We start from the raw sequence: 14,061 nt of genomic DNA, 5'->3' as shown, positions 1-14,061 counted from the left end.
GCCACTGCAGCACAAAGTGCCCAGCTGAGCTCGGAGGCGCCGCGGCCAGCCTCCACCTCTTCCCCGCCAGAGGAGCAGCCCTCCAGCCACTGCCTGCCTCTTCCAGCCCCACCAGCAGCGCTGTCCTCCCTAAAAAAAGGTCGACAACTCTGGGAAACGGGGGGGTGGGGGAGCGGTGCCAAAGGGAGCTTTGCACCACGGCACCGGATATGCTTAAGACGGCCCTGCTGTGTAAACTGGTTCTTAATCAAGCGACGAGTTAGCAACTATTGCTTGAGCAAAGGATTTTTGCACCTGAGTCAATCCATATGACATACTTTAACCTACTGGGCTACTGTTTCTGACATGGGGGAGTGGGGCAGACCTGTGACACCAGCAGGCTGAGAGCAAATGATTTCTCAGTGGGATCTCAGCTACCAAGGGGGTTGAGAAGGAAGGGTATTCTAATGGAAGAAGCATGGGGGCATTGATTGGGAAACAGCTACCCTACAAATTTGAAACTGGATTGCCATGGGAGGGCAACCAAGATGGTCAGTGGTTTGGGAACCAAGCCTTATGAGGAACGGTTGAGGGAGCTGGGTATGTTTAGCCTGGAAAAGAGACTGAGAGGAGATATGATAGCCATCTTCAAATCATCTGAAGGGCTGTCCCATGGACGATGGAGCAAGTTTATTTCTCCTGCTCCGGAGGGTAAGACCCGAACCAATGTATTCAAGTTTACAAGAAAGGAGATTCCGACTAAATGTCAGGAAGAGCTTTCTGACAGTAAGAGCTGTTCGACAGTGGAGGTGGACTCCTTGAGAGGAGGTGGACTCTCCTTCCTTGGAGGTTTTTAAGCAGAGGCTGGGTGGCCATCTGTCATGGATGCTTTGGTTGAGATTCCTGCATTGGGCTAGATGACCCTCACAGTCCCTTCCATCTCTGATTCCTGTAGAAAACTCTTGTAGTTCTATGGCAATTTGGAGCATATTTGTTAGGCAAAGGTTCTGAAAACTCCTTGGTCAGGAGGACTCATAACCTTGTCTTTTGAATGTGTTTTAATTTATTTTATTTTTTTAAGGGTCCTAAAGTTTGAAGGGGGCAAAAACACAGCCTAAGATCACATACTCCTCTCAGAAGAGTTGAGCTGACATTCCACCCTCAAGTTCCCAGGATGTGGACCAGCCTTTCGCCCTAACAGTTTGCTGTGCAAGGGTTTCCTTTATCCCCACTGTCTCGCTGTCCGCCAGGCTGCACACTTGCAGGGACGGGCCCGTAGCTGCCGTCATACGTGCCCCTCGGCCCGTATGCTGCGGACCCACCGCTGTAGGTTGATGCCCCTGCTGCTGCTGCTGCACCACCGCCATACGGATATAGCCTAGGTGGCTCGTTTCGTATTGGGATGTAGCCTCCACCCCGTTCCTCAGCAGTCGGTATGTATGGGAACCCAGGTCTCTTCCACACTGGGCGGGGGAAACCCTGGCTGTTATACCCAGGGCGATAGCCATATGGCCCAGCACCACCCCCATACTGGGTAGCGCCACCTGCCATGCCAGGTTTCACATTTGGTGCCCATAACGGAGGAGGGAGCGTCCCTCCAAATAGAGACCCCGGTTTGCCCAACAGCCCAGGCCGGCTTGGCTTGCCATATTGGAAGGGGCTCGCCCCTGGTGAACTGGGGCCAGTTGTAGAAGAGCCCCCTGCCTGTCCCCCAAAGGTCGCAGGGCTGCCACCCACTATGCGGGTGTCTCCTCCATCAGGGATGCAATCCCTTCGCCCCATTGACGAGACGTCGGGTTGCATGAGGCCGCTGGGCAGAGAGTTCCGCTGCACCCCAGGAGGCATGGGCTGCAGGTCTTCCGCGGACGACCCTTCGATGCATCTGGAAGCTGAGCCTAGAAAGAGACAAAGCAGCCGGTTTCAGGAATAGTACAGTGGCATTCTGGGACTCGCCACGACAACCTGTCCTGTTGCCTTTGGTCTGCCAGTGCAGTCAAAAGTGTGGAGGCTCAGGGGGCACTGAAGCAGAACGGAGACAGTGGCAAGAGAGAAGAGGGGCAGAGCAGGGCCCAACCCACTCCGTGGTTCTGTGGCAGAGCCCCTGCCCGGCTGCTCAGTCTTCAAGAACTTCTGGTGAACGAACTCAGATAGCAAGCCCCCTGTTTAAATTGTGGCGTTTGTTATAAGACACAGTGATGGGAAGCTAGGTGGACCAAGGATCTGCCTTCGCACCAAACATTTAAAGCACTGTGATACCACTTTAAGCAGTCGCGGCTTCCCCCAAAGAATACTGGGAGCTGTAGTTTGTTAAGGGAGCTGAGACGCTCCATTACCCTCGCAGGTTCCCCGAGTGGTTTAACAATAAATCTCTCTTCACGTGGGAACTCTAAAGATGGTAGCTCTGCTAGGGAAATGGGGGGTTTTCTAATAACTCTCAGCAGCCTTAATGGCAGCTCCCTGAATTCATTTTGCCCAAGTGTGCAAATGCAAATATTTTGCAGATTTAATTGGGTCAGTTAAACGATTGCTTGCTTTAGCTTTTTTAAAAGGTGCATTTGTTTGCAGTGGTAGCTGGTCCATTACGGCAAAAGGGTACATTGCTCCACCGTTGTCTGTGTGTCAGCTCCCATTTGACAGCCTTCTTACTTACAACCACTGTCAGTTTCCTCCTCCTAAGTCAGTGTTGCCCTTGTAAACTCAGAAGGGAGAAAGCCTGGGACAAAACCTGCCTGTCATTGGCTCTGGCTCCCCCTACTGTTGATCCCCCTGCCTTCCATCCAATCAGGTCCACCAGACACTGCTGTTTTTTGTTTTCGTTTGGTTTTTTTAAAATTTAAAAGTCTAAGCTGCCCCTCAGTTCAGCCAGCATTCAGGATGCAGTAAAATTGACTCAACATAAGATCGCTTTAACTGGATGACAGCCCTCATTTTTACATCCTAATGGAATTGAAGGGAAGGCACTCAGGAATGCTGTCAAGCACCTTAATTACCAGGCTCACATTGGAGAACCATTCTTTCCACGGCAAGTCACGAGGATCTTTAAAATCAGTTTCAGCTTGTGCTGAGTGAGGCCTCTGATGGATGACGAGATTCTTGGAAGCACAAGGAGGGAAGGCAGGAAAGCAGTTTGCTAAGATGGGAGGAGTAGGCCGGGTACCATAACCCGTGGGTGGCATAGAAGTCAAGAGGTGTGGAGAACACAGACTGCCGTTTCACAACAACCAAAGCAAACAAAGGCTTATTGAGGGCGCTTGCTTTCAATTCACACGCTCTGTGTCAGGGAGGGGCAACTGGGAAAGGGGTGGAGTGGGCCCTTCTGTGGGAATGTTGACATGAGGAACAAGGGCACCATGCTTTCCATTAATCAGGACGCCTAGCTCTTTCCTCACAGATCTGTGCCCCTCCTCCAAACGTGTTTGAGCTCCCAACTCCCATCAGTCCCAGCCAGCATATATAGCTGATAGTCAGGGATGATGGGAGTTGTACTCCAGGAATATCTGGAGCCGTGCTATTATTCTAGAAGAAGAAGAGTTTGGATTTGATATCCCGCTTTTCACTACCCGAAGGAGTCTCAAAGCGGCTAACATTCTCCTTTCCCTTCCTCCCCCACAACAAACACTCTGTGAGGTGAGTGGGGCTGAGAGACTTCAGAGAAGTGTGACTAGCCCAAGGTCACCCAGCAGCTGCATGTGGAAGAGCGGAGATGCGAACCCGGTTCCCCATTACGAGTCTACCGCTCTTAAGCACTACACCACACTGGCTAGATAAAAGAGGTGCCAGAACATTCCATGAACGCCTCCCTTGTTCTCTTTTCATGGCAATGGCGCCCACCTGAGAGGTGCCGGAACTGAGTTCCTGTGAGTTCCAGCTGGGAGGGGAGCCCTGATCTGGAGGGCCGCATGTTGCTCATCCCTCCTCTAACACCTCCTGTGTCTCACCCAGCAGCAAGCAAATTATTGGAACCAAAGGGGAGTTGGTGCATTCTGGGTTTGCTAAGGTGGAGTGACATAAGAGCTCATGAGAACCTAGTTGCAATTGGGCGGGTATGTGGGAAGGATTCCAGGAGTGTTGGAGTATAGCTGATTGATTGTGATTTTTGCTCACCCACATTTTACCTTTTTCTCCAAATGTGGACATGCACATCAGTGGCTTTAAATGCAGCAAGATCATTTGGCCCCGCTCCATTTCAAGTTGCAATTGCACATTGCTGTACACACCAGAGAGAGAGGCTGGGGGTGTGTCTTTTTCCAATGCACAATTACCAATTTGGTTTTCCCACCACTGTAACCCCAGATACCCCTATTGATTAAGCTGTCGTCTGCCCACGTGTAATGGCTCAAACGTACACACCTCCGTTTAACTGCGAAGTAAATGTGCCTTAAGTTTTTGTTTTTGGGCTGAGACTGGCTTGAGGAGAAATGCATCAAATGGCAGTATTTGTCGAGAAACCACAAGGTAGCTCTGCGTCGTGGATAATGTAATGGGTGTATGCAAATTCAAAAGCCAGCAGTGGGAACACGCCAGAGCCAGACTAAAAGGTAATGTGTACGCAGCTTCGGATAATGCAAAGTGAGAAGAGGCAGTGGGAGTTATCTTAGACATTTGCTCCATTAGTGTATATAGTATATACAAATGCATCATAGGAGCGCAAGCCTGCATTTGTAGCGCACTTGCAAACACAGTTGAAGTGTTGAATGCCAATTTTGCACCCACGCAAGGGGCACTGCTTTACAATGCAGTGACTGGAGACATTCTGCAGGATACATTTGTGGAAATTAAGAAGATTCTGCTGGATCAGGCCAATTGCCCATCTAATTCAGCATCCCGTTTTCACAGTGGCCAACCAGGTGCCTGTGGGAAACCCATAAGCAGGAGAAAAGCACAAGAGCATTCTTGCGGTTTCCAGCAACTATGCATCCACTATGCTCCCATGGCTGGTTTTGGAAGCCATTAGACACCATCTTACACCTGCTTCTTTGGGAGGAAAGCAATGACAAACCTAGACCCTTAAAAAGCAGAGACAGCACCTTGCCGACAAAGGTCCGTATAGTTAAAGCTATGGTTTCACCAGTAGTGATGTATGGAAGTGAGAGCTGGAACATAATGAAGGCTGATTGCCAAAGAATTGATGCTTTTGAATTATGGTGCAGGAGGAGACTCTTGAGAGTCCCATGGACTGCAAGAAGATCAAACCTATCCATTCTTAAGGAAATCAATCCTGAGTGCTCACTGGAAGGACAGATCCTGAAGCTGAGGCTCCAATACTTTGGCCACCTCACGAGAAGAGAAGACTTCCTGGAAAAGACCCTGATGTTGGGAAAGATTGAGGGCACAAGGAGAAGGGGACAACAGAGGACGAGATGGTTGGACAGTGTTCTCGAAGCTACTAACATGAGTCTGACCAAACTGCAGGAGGCAGTGGAAGACAGGAGTGCCTGGCATACACTGGTCCATGGGGTCACAAAGTGTCAGACACGACTAAACAACAACAACAAAGATTTATCCTGTCCTTTCCTTATGAAAAGCTGCATTGGATGCATTTCCACTGCACATACCAGCCTTGATCTGAATTAAGAATAAGTCTCGCCTTATCCTCCAGTGTCGCAGCTGCTAATCACCGCATCAGGCACGCCCACAAGTTTGATACCCGATACTGCCTCTCATTCCCAAGCGCTGAGTGCATTTGGAACATTACCCAGGAATTTTGACTCCCAGCCACAAAACATTTTCCTAATCTATAAGTAATAAAACAAAAGCATAGCTTTCATCACTAGGGACAGACTCATCTCTCTTATAGAACATTCGCCCCAGGCAAAGGGCAGGCCAAGAGCATCGTGTTAACATGATCCAGGTCAAGTGCTGGCAATAATCACAATAAAGTTGCAAACATGGCAGAAGGGAGGAGAACAAGACTAGGAAAAATGAAAAGGGAAGAAATGATCTGCATCGGCAATATGTTATTCCCATCGTCCACTCTCAAGATTCTAGTCTTCTCCATCCACCTGTATTTACACCTCCCATTTCATTCCTTCTGCTCTAGGTGTGCGAGCTGATTCTTGTTTGTTTGATTACTAGCGTATGATTTTATGCTGTTAACCACTTTGTAAACCGCCATTAAATGGTGGTATATGTTCTATAAACAGTGGGAAAATAAATCAACGAATATTGGATCTTTTTCTTCTTCATCTTCTTACTCCCGCTTTAAGGCATGGTACCATGCCATTCCCTAGGGCTGGACCAGGTCTCATTTTTGCAATTGGAGCAGTGCTGCAAATTTCCTTCCACATTCCCCTGCTCTCATTCTCCCATCCATTAGCGAGAAAAGAAATTGCATTCAAAAATTATCAAAGGGGAGGAGGGAAACTGGGTCAAATTCTCGTGTGCAGGGTACGATGCAAGCTGTTTGTTGTGGTAGCCTTACTTTTGAAGTGGAGGAGAGGTTTGTGAACGTCCCTTTTTTACCATTCTGCAAATCCTTTTTCTAGGGGTCTACACTCTGTAGCTTCACTGGGCGCTTGTGTTTCCTGAAAACCACCTGACATCGTCAGGTGGGCTTCCTTGTAAGTACAGGAGGCCAGGGAGTCTGTCTGCCAATGCTACTGACAGCTGTTTATTGTTGTTTTTAAGTGAAGCCTTTTTTGCTTTTAAAGAAATAAGCATGGGTTGTTGTTGTTTTTGTAAAGGTAATTTTTCTTGAACAAAATAATCAAGCACACCAGTCTGAGACACTTCCTGGCTTTCTGTGCTTCAGTTAACGCCCAAAAGAATAACAGAACTGCAGAGTTGGAAGTCTAGTCAAACCCCCTGCAATGCAGGAATATGCAGCTGTCCCAAATGGGGATCGAACCTGCAACCTTGGTATTATCAGCACCATGCTCCAAGCAACTAAGACATCGTGAGATGTAGGGAAGGGTTGTTGCTCAGTGGTAGAGCGCATGCCTTGCATGAAAAAAGTCCCAGGTTCAATCTCTAGCTAGCATCTCCAAGGCCAAGTTGACAGATGGGCAGAACCACTCCCCTGCTAATCACCTGGTGTCAGTTGACACTTTTATAAACACATACATACTGCTGTCAGGGGACTATAGCAGACAGCCTCCCTGGCTTCCTGCACTTACAGGGGAGCCTGACAACCAAGGATGTCAGCTGATTGACAGAGCCTGAAAACGCTCTTTTGGCTGAGCCAACCTGCCCCACCCCCGGTGCCCAAAATGCCTTGTTAAAATATAGGCAACTTAGCAAATCTAAAACATGGTTATCCCGAATAGCAAAGGAGTCATAAGAAGACCCTGCTGGACCATCATATCCAACAAGCTGTTCTCACAATGGCAGCCCAGATGCCTGTGGGAATCCTGCAAGCTGGACTTGAGCACAAGAACCCTTCTCTCCTCCTGTGGTCTCCAGCAACTGGTGCTCAGAAGATAGATTGAGGGACTATTAAGGATTTACATACCCTCCAACATTTCTCCACTGAAAAGAGGGGCGCCCAATGCTATTTTTATAGAAAAAGAGGTGCCACAACTCACCACGAAAGTCTCCCTTGTTCCCTCATAATGGCAATGGCGCCCACCTGAAAGGTACTGGAACCGAGTTCCGACTTGGGAGGGGGGAGCCCTGGGGATGTCCTATTCCATACCCTCCAACATTTCTCCGATGAAAATAGGGGCATCCTAAGGGAAAGCGGGGCATTCCAGGATCAAATCAGAAACCGGGACGGCTTCTTTAATTCCGGAACTGTCCCTGGAAAATAGGGACACCTGGAGGGTTTGCATCGATGATGTCTGAATGACGATAAGCCCTCGGGCCCCACCAAACCATACCTTGCAACTGGAGACACAGAACCAGGAGGAAGGCCGCAGGAGCCATGCCACAGAAGGGCCATCGCCCAGGACTTCCACAGTTCATATCGGGAGGCCTCTGAGAGGAGGAGGAAGAGGAGAAGAAGTTCTGCTTCCCTCCGCTGGCTCTGCCTTGGAGTGATGGAAGTATCCTGCTCCCTCCCTCTGTGCTCTGGGACTTATATCACCGGAGCCCAGCCCCGCCCAGCCTTGAAAATAGCATCCCAAGATGGGATCAGGATGCTACATTCCACCTGCTGTATCACTGCGGTTGGCCACACCTGCCAGCCCTGCCATTAACCTGATGGTGCTTTCGGGGCAACAAGGTGATTGGGTGGGGAAATGGGAGGAGCCCGTGATGTAACAAGGGAATCCTGGAGGGGATCAGGGTGGGTTTTAGGGAGGTGTAAATATGGAGAAAAGTGGACCATGGATTAAGCAGGGTTACTTAGCCACTCCAAAGAGGAAGAATGGTTATGAGAAAGTGTTAAGGGACACCAAACTTTTCTCCAGGCTATTCTGCCATGTTTTCGTTAACAAGCTGCATGTCTGAGAGAAATGCATTCAGCAGGATAAGGGTTTCATAGAAGCATGGAAGGGACCGAAAAGATCATCTAATCCAACCCCCCTGCAATTCAGGAATCTCAACTTATCACAGGCATTACCTGGGCTCCTTATGTGTACTGAGGGGGCATTCTATGCTTCTTCTTTTAAATCGATTTTTATTAAAAGTTTTCAACATAAAAGACCATAAAAATCACACTAATGTTGAAAAGAAAAATAGAAAAAAGGAAGAAGAAGAAGAAGAAGAAGAAGAAGAAGAAGAAGAAGAAGAAGAAGAAGAAGAAGAAGAAGATGATGATGATTAAGGAAATTACAAAGTTCTCTATACTCTCAGGGGGCAGTCTCTGCTTCTGACCTGGATCCACTACCTAAAGAATAATTTGCTACACAAAATGACTTCTTCAAAAAGACTCTTCCTCTGTACAGAAGCTGGTACCATCCTGCAGTAAGGGTTTTACAATTAAAAGCACATGTGTTCGGACACCCATTTTTCGCCTTCTGAACAAAAACCCTGGAATTTCCCCCACCACATTCCTGGGATAGCTCAGTCAGTAGAGCACGGGACTTTTAATCTCTGGGCTGTGGGTTCGAACCTCACCTTGGGTGAAAAAAAATCTGCATTGCAGGGGGTTGGGGACCCACGTGGTCCCTTCCAGTTCTACAGTTCTACGATTCCAGCGGTAGTTTCATTTCCCTTCATCTCCATGCTAAGCCACGTTTGGCCTGCTGGAGTTTCTGGCTCTCCCCTTGGTGCCAATGGGCTGGGACCAGCTAAGTCGTTGTGCGAGGCAAACAATTTCCGCTCGTGCAATGGAACCTTCCGTCCCTCTTCCTTCAACATGTATCCACCACATCGCCTCCCAATCTGCTCCAGATGGTTGCGGGGAAACCCAGATCAGATGTTGAAGAAGTTTAGGGGAAGAGCAGAGGGAGAAGAAGTCCTGTTGTGATCGTGGAAGTCTTTCTGCTTGCGCAGTGACAAAGGCTGTTGTGCAGCTCTGCAACCGATGTCCTTCCGCCACTGGTTTTGGAAGCAACGTACACATCGCCTAAGCCACAATTCATATCTATCCTGCACCTATCCTTTGGTTTTCTTACGGAATGCTGTGTTTCGATGCCCTTTCCCCCAAACCGGCTTTGATCCCAACTGAGAAAAACGATGGTCTTGCTTGTGCTGTGAACTGACAATGTATACACAGCCCTTGTTGATTACACCCAGTGCCGTATTTACATATAAGCTAAACAAGCTATAGCTTAGGGCCCCACTCTCTGGGGGCCCCCAAAAAAAACTGAAGGGGGAAAATGTACATTTCCAAAATATAAGATAAAAAAACAAATAAAATAAAACCTACATGCAGCAACAGTGTTTTGTGTTGTGAATTACCATATAGCATATATTCAACACAAAAAACAGCAACAATTTGTTATTGACAAAGGGCAGCTGGACATACAAAGGGCCCCATTACCTTCAGTAGCTTAGGGCCTCATCAAACCTAAATCCAGCCCTGAACACATCCCCATGGATTCAGACATGTTCATCTTTGGTTTAGTACTGTGGTGAGTGCAGCCCTTTTTTGGTGTCCGGTCATTGGCCATATTCAGCACGGCGGTGATTCATGCTGAAGAAATCATTACGAAGCACTTCAGCATTCCCTTCCTTTCATATTAGGTACCATGGGTGATTAATGCTTCTTTACGCAGCAATTTGATTACAGGCAATTTCGTTGCCTTCCTTTCATATCTGGTACTTTGTATAACTGAGCCACTGAAGTTATACCAGTATATTTTGCACTCTATCTACCTAATTTTGTTTGATAAAGAAAGACTTTCTGTGAAGAGGGTTGAAATAACATTGTGAAACAGTTTGCATAACCGCCTGTACCTAATTATCTACTTGCACTTTGACGTGCTTTTGAACTGCTAGGTTGGCAGGAGCTGGGACCGAGCAACGGGAGCTCACCCCGTCGCAGGGATTCAAACCGCCGACCTTCTGATCAGCAAGCCCTAGGCTCTGTGGTTTAACCCACAGCGCCACCTGGGTCCCTTAACAAGAGATTAAAAATAAAACATTAGTCATTAAAAACTTCCCTAAACAGGGCTGCTTCAGATGTCTTCTAAACGTCAGATAGTTGTTTATTTCTTTGACACCTGATGGGAGGGTGTTCCACAGGGCAGGCACCACTTCCGAGAAGGCCCTCTTCCTGGTTCCCTGTTACCTCACTTTTTTCGCAGTGAGGGAACTGCCAGAAGGCCCTCAGAGCTGGAACTCAGTGTCTGGGCAGAACGATGGGGGTGGAGACGCTCCTTCAGGTATACTGGGCCAAGGCCGTTTGGGGCTTTAAACCCAACTTTGAATTGTGCTTCGAAACGTATTGGGTACGTTTAGGGGTATGCAAACCCCTGCGCCCCCCCCCCAGAAAGAAAAGCACTGACTGTAACTGTAGGCTCTGCAGGGCAGAGACCCGCACTTTCTTTTTTAATTCATGTTTACCGGCAGAGCACCATGTACCTGAATCAGTGCTCTATAAGGACATAAGAAGCACCTGTGGAATCAGGTCAATAGCCCATCTAGTCCAGCATCCTGTTCTCACAGTGGCCAGACAGATGCTTGTGGGAAGCCCGCAAGCGGGACCTGAGCACAAGAGCTCTCTCCCCTCCTGCACTTCCCAGCCACTGGCATTCAGAAGCAATCCTGCCTGCGACTGTGGACGCAGAACACCACCATTGTGCCTAGTAGCCCTTGAGAGCCTTTCCCTCCATCCAAGTTGGCAGCCATCACTGCCTCCTGTGGGAGTGAGTTCCCGTAGTTTAAATAAATCATCAGTGTTACAGCTAACCACAGCCAGTGGACAAAACGTGCAGTTAGGGTGGATCCTGATCTTATCCCGTGTTTGCCTTTCTGGATACCCATGTGCATTGCAAAGCAAGGCCAGCTCAGCAAAGAATAGAGCTGGCTCAGAGTTGGGAGTCCATTGCCACATTGCCTTTCGTGTTAAGCAAGAACCCGTCCTGTAGGAACCTAGTTGGCAGGGATCAAGTATCTATTTCATCACTCGAACAGGACAGGGGAAATATTTAGGCCAGAAAATATGGGAAGTGGAAAGGTAGAGGGAATCGGGATTTCTCTCCGGTGCCCAGGAGGACATAGCACAACCGAAGTTGTGAGTCCTGGATTCCATCCGTCTCCTCTTTGGGAGGAAAGAAGAAGAAGAAGAGTTTGGATTTGATATCCCGCTTTATCACTACCCGAAGGAGTCTCAAAGCGGCTCACAATCTCCTTTCCCTTCCTCCCCCACAACAAACACACTGTGAGGTGAGTGGGGCTGAGAGACTTCAGAGAAGTGTGACTAGCCCAAGGTCACCCAGCAGCTGCATGTGGAGGAGCGGAGACGCGAACCCGGTTCCCCAGATTACGAGTCTACCGCTCTTAATCACTACACCACACAAGCGATGGATTTTGCATGAGCCTGAGAATGGCAAACTATTGACTGGGAAAGGTCACCCCAATGACCCCTGCAAGTTAGGAGGGCAGGTCTTTCAGGCTGTTTATAAGCATCAAGAGACCTGCTTGCCACTCCAGCAGGACCTTGCATGGCTAGACTGGCACCCACTCACCCACATAATTCTGGGTGGACAGAAGGAAAGTGCAGGTGGAGCACATTGGTCAAAGTGCACAGGCTAAGGGAGGCACCAGAGCATCTTTAGGTAAGGCTCCTCGCCCAGGAATCAAGGGCGGGGGTGTCTATAAAGAAGTTAAAGGTAAAAGGTAAAGGACCGCTGGACAGTTAAGTCCAAAGGCGACTATGGAGGTGCGGTGCTCATCTCGCTTTCAGGCCGAGGGAGCCGGCGTTTGTCCACAGACAGTTGGGGATTTGAACCACCGACCTTCCGATCAGCAAGCCCAAGAGGCTCAGTGGTTTAGACCACAGAGCCACCCACATCCCTTCTATAAAGAAGACAGGTCTGAAAAGGACCAGGAGGGGACAAAGCCTGTATTTTGCATATTTGAATTACTTAGCAGTGGGTGGGTGTTATTATTTCATCAAGGCAAATGTGTTTTTATGTGCTCTTTTTTTGGTACAATATTTTTTATTAATTTTCACAAAAACATTACATTTTTTTTAAAAGCATATAATAAAACATTTAAAACAACTATATACACTATCAGTATTGAATCCACAGTACGGGAATAACTTGAATCCCCTGGATTCCCTCCACTTCTTCCCTTGGTTCCTTTATAATATTTTCATTCACGCATGTCAATAAAGCCTTTTTCTCTGATTACTTCCCATTTTTGTACATTGTCTATAATATTACAAGTGTTTTTGGCAAGATGACAACAAATATAAAAGAAGAATGGTAAATGTCTGTTGCATATTTACAAAAGCAATGTACACAAGTTAATACATTAGCAGGGTTTTTAAACGGGCCATTTAAAACATCACTCCAGCTTCCCAAAATACCCAGATATTACCTACAGTAGATAACAGAAGTGTTTCCCTGCCTACTGGTATTTTGAGCTGAAAGCAGTATTTGAGAAACGTGTTGTTTCACATTGCTGTGAGTTTTGGACACTGGGGTAGGCTGCATGCCTGAGTTCCTTCTAATTCCTGGACCCAACAAGGGTCCAATTGCCGGAATAGCCAGACATGGTGTGTCTCGGGAGACAATGGAGGAGTGAGCCTTTGGGGGTGATGTCAAACGGTTGGAAGGGCTGTAGTGACTGCTGTGGCTATAGAGACCGATGCGGGAGAGATATGTTTTGCTGCAGCTGGGGCAGATGAAGGCGTCCAGTTGTGCCGATGCAGAGGCACCATAACATTTCTTCTTTCTGTGCTCCTCCAAGTTTCTTGGTAATGGCCCCCCTAATTATGGGTCCTTAAGGTAACAAAGGAAGTGGCTCTGTGCCAAAGAGCAAATGGGTGCCCCCCCTCAAGTGTCTGTTAGATCGAAAGAGAAAGTTGGGGGGCGTGAACTAGAATCTAAAAACAGAATGGGCAGCTGAGAGACAGAGCCATGCCTTAATGATATTTCCAGTGGATTATATCATGTGATAGGATTCTGAAAGACTTGCTAGACCAGGCACAGGGAATCTGTGACCTTCCAGATCAGGGGTCAGCAAACATTTTCAGCAGGGGGCTGGTCCACTGTCCCTCAGACCTTGTGGGGGGCCGGACTATTTTTTTGGGGGGGGGGGAATGAACAAATTCCTATGCCCCACAAATAACCCAAAGGTGCATTTTAAATAAAAGCACACATTCTACTCACGTAAAAACACGCTGATTCCCGAACCATCCGCAACCGGATTTAGAAGGTGATTGGGTCCGATCCGGCCCCCAGGCCTTAGTTTGCCTACCCATGTTCCAAATATTTGTTGGACTACAATTCCCATCATCCCTGCCCATTGGCCAGGCTGGCTGGAGATATTGGGAGTTGGAGTCCCCCACCCCCAGATGCCCCATCCTAGACAATGTATTACAGATGAACAGGCAAGTTTAGCTTCATTTGTATCTGCAGTTTATGCCACCTATTATTGTGATAGAATGCCTGATACCATTTAACGAATATATTTGAGTGCTGTCTCCCCATTTAAAGAAGACTTAGCTGATTAAATGAAGGAATGGATTCACAACATGCATAGCTTTGCAAACATCTGAATAAATGAATACGAAATACAAGCACA

The 14,061-nt window shown here is 47.9% G+C and overlaps 1 protein-coding gene across 1 annotated transcript; it reads right to left on the bottom strand.

Moving 5' to 3' along the window:
- Positions 1 to 873: 873 nt before the first annotated feature.
- On the bottom strand, positions 874 to 7,994 carry LOC117042095 (cuticle collagen 2-like). The gene is made up of 2 exons (XM_033141569.1): positions 7,797 to 7,994; positions 874 to 1,874 (listed from the first exon to the last, which is right to left on the bottom strand). Exons 1-2 carry the CDS (start codon positions 7,879 to 7,881, stop codon positions 1,174 to 1,176), a joined length of 786 nt encoding a protein of 261 aa, XP_032997460.1. The 5' UTR covers positions 7,882 to 7,994; the 3' UTR covers positions 874 to 1,173.
- Positions 7,995 to 14,061: the final 6,067 nt, after the last annotated feature.

Source organism: Lacerta agilis, chromosome 2 (genome assembly GCF_009819535.1).
Source record: "Lacerta agilis isolate rLacAgi1 chromosome 2, rLacAgi1.pri, whole genome shotgun sequence".
Classification (NCBI taxonomy): domain Eukaryota; kingdom Metazoa; phylum Chordata; class Lepidosauria; order Squamata; family Lacertidae; genus Lacerta; species Lacerta agilis.
The sequence above is the reverse complement of the archived record's forward strand: the minus strand, read 5'-3'. Positions and strand labels throughout refer to the sequence as shown.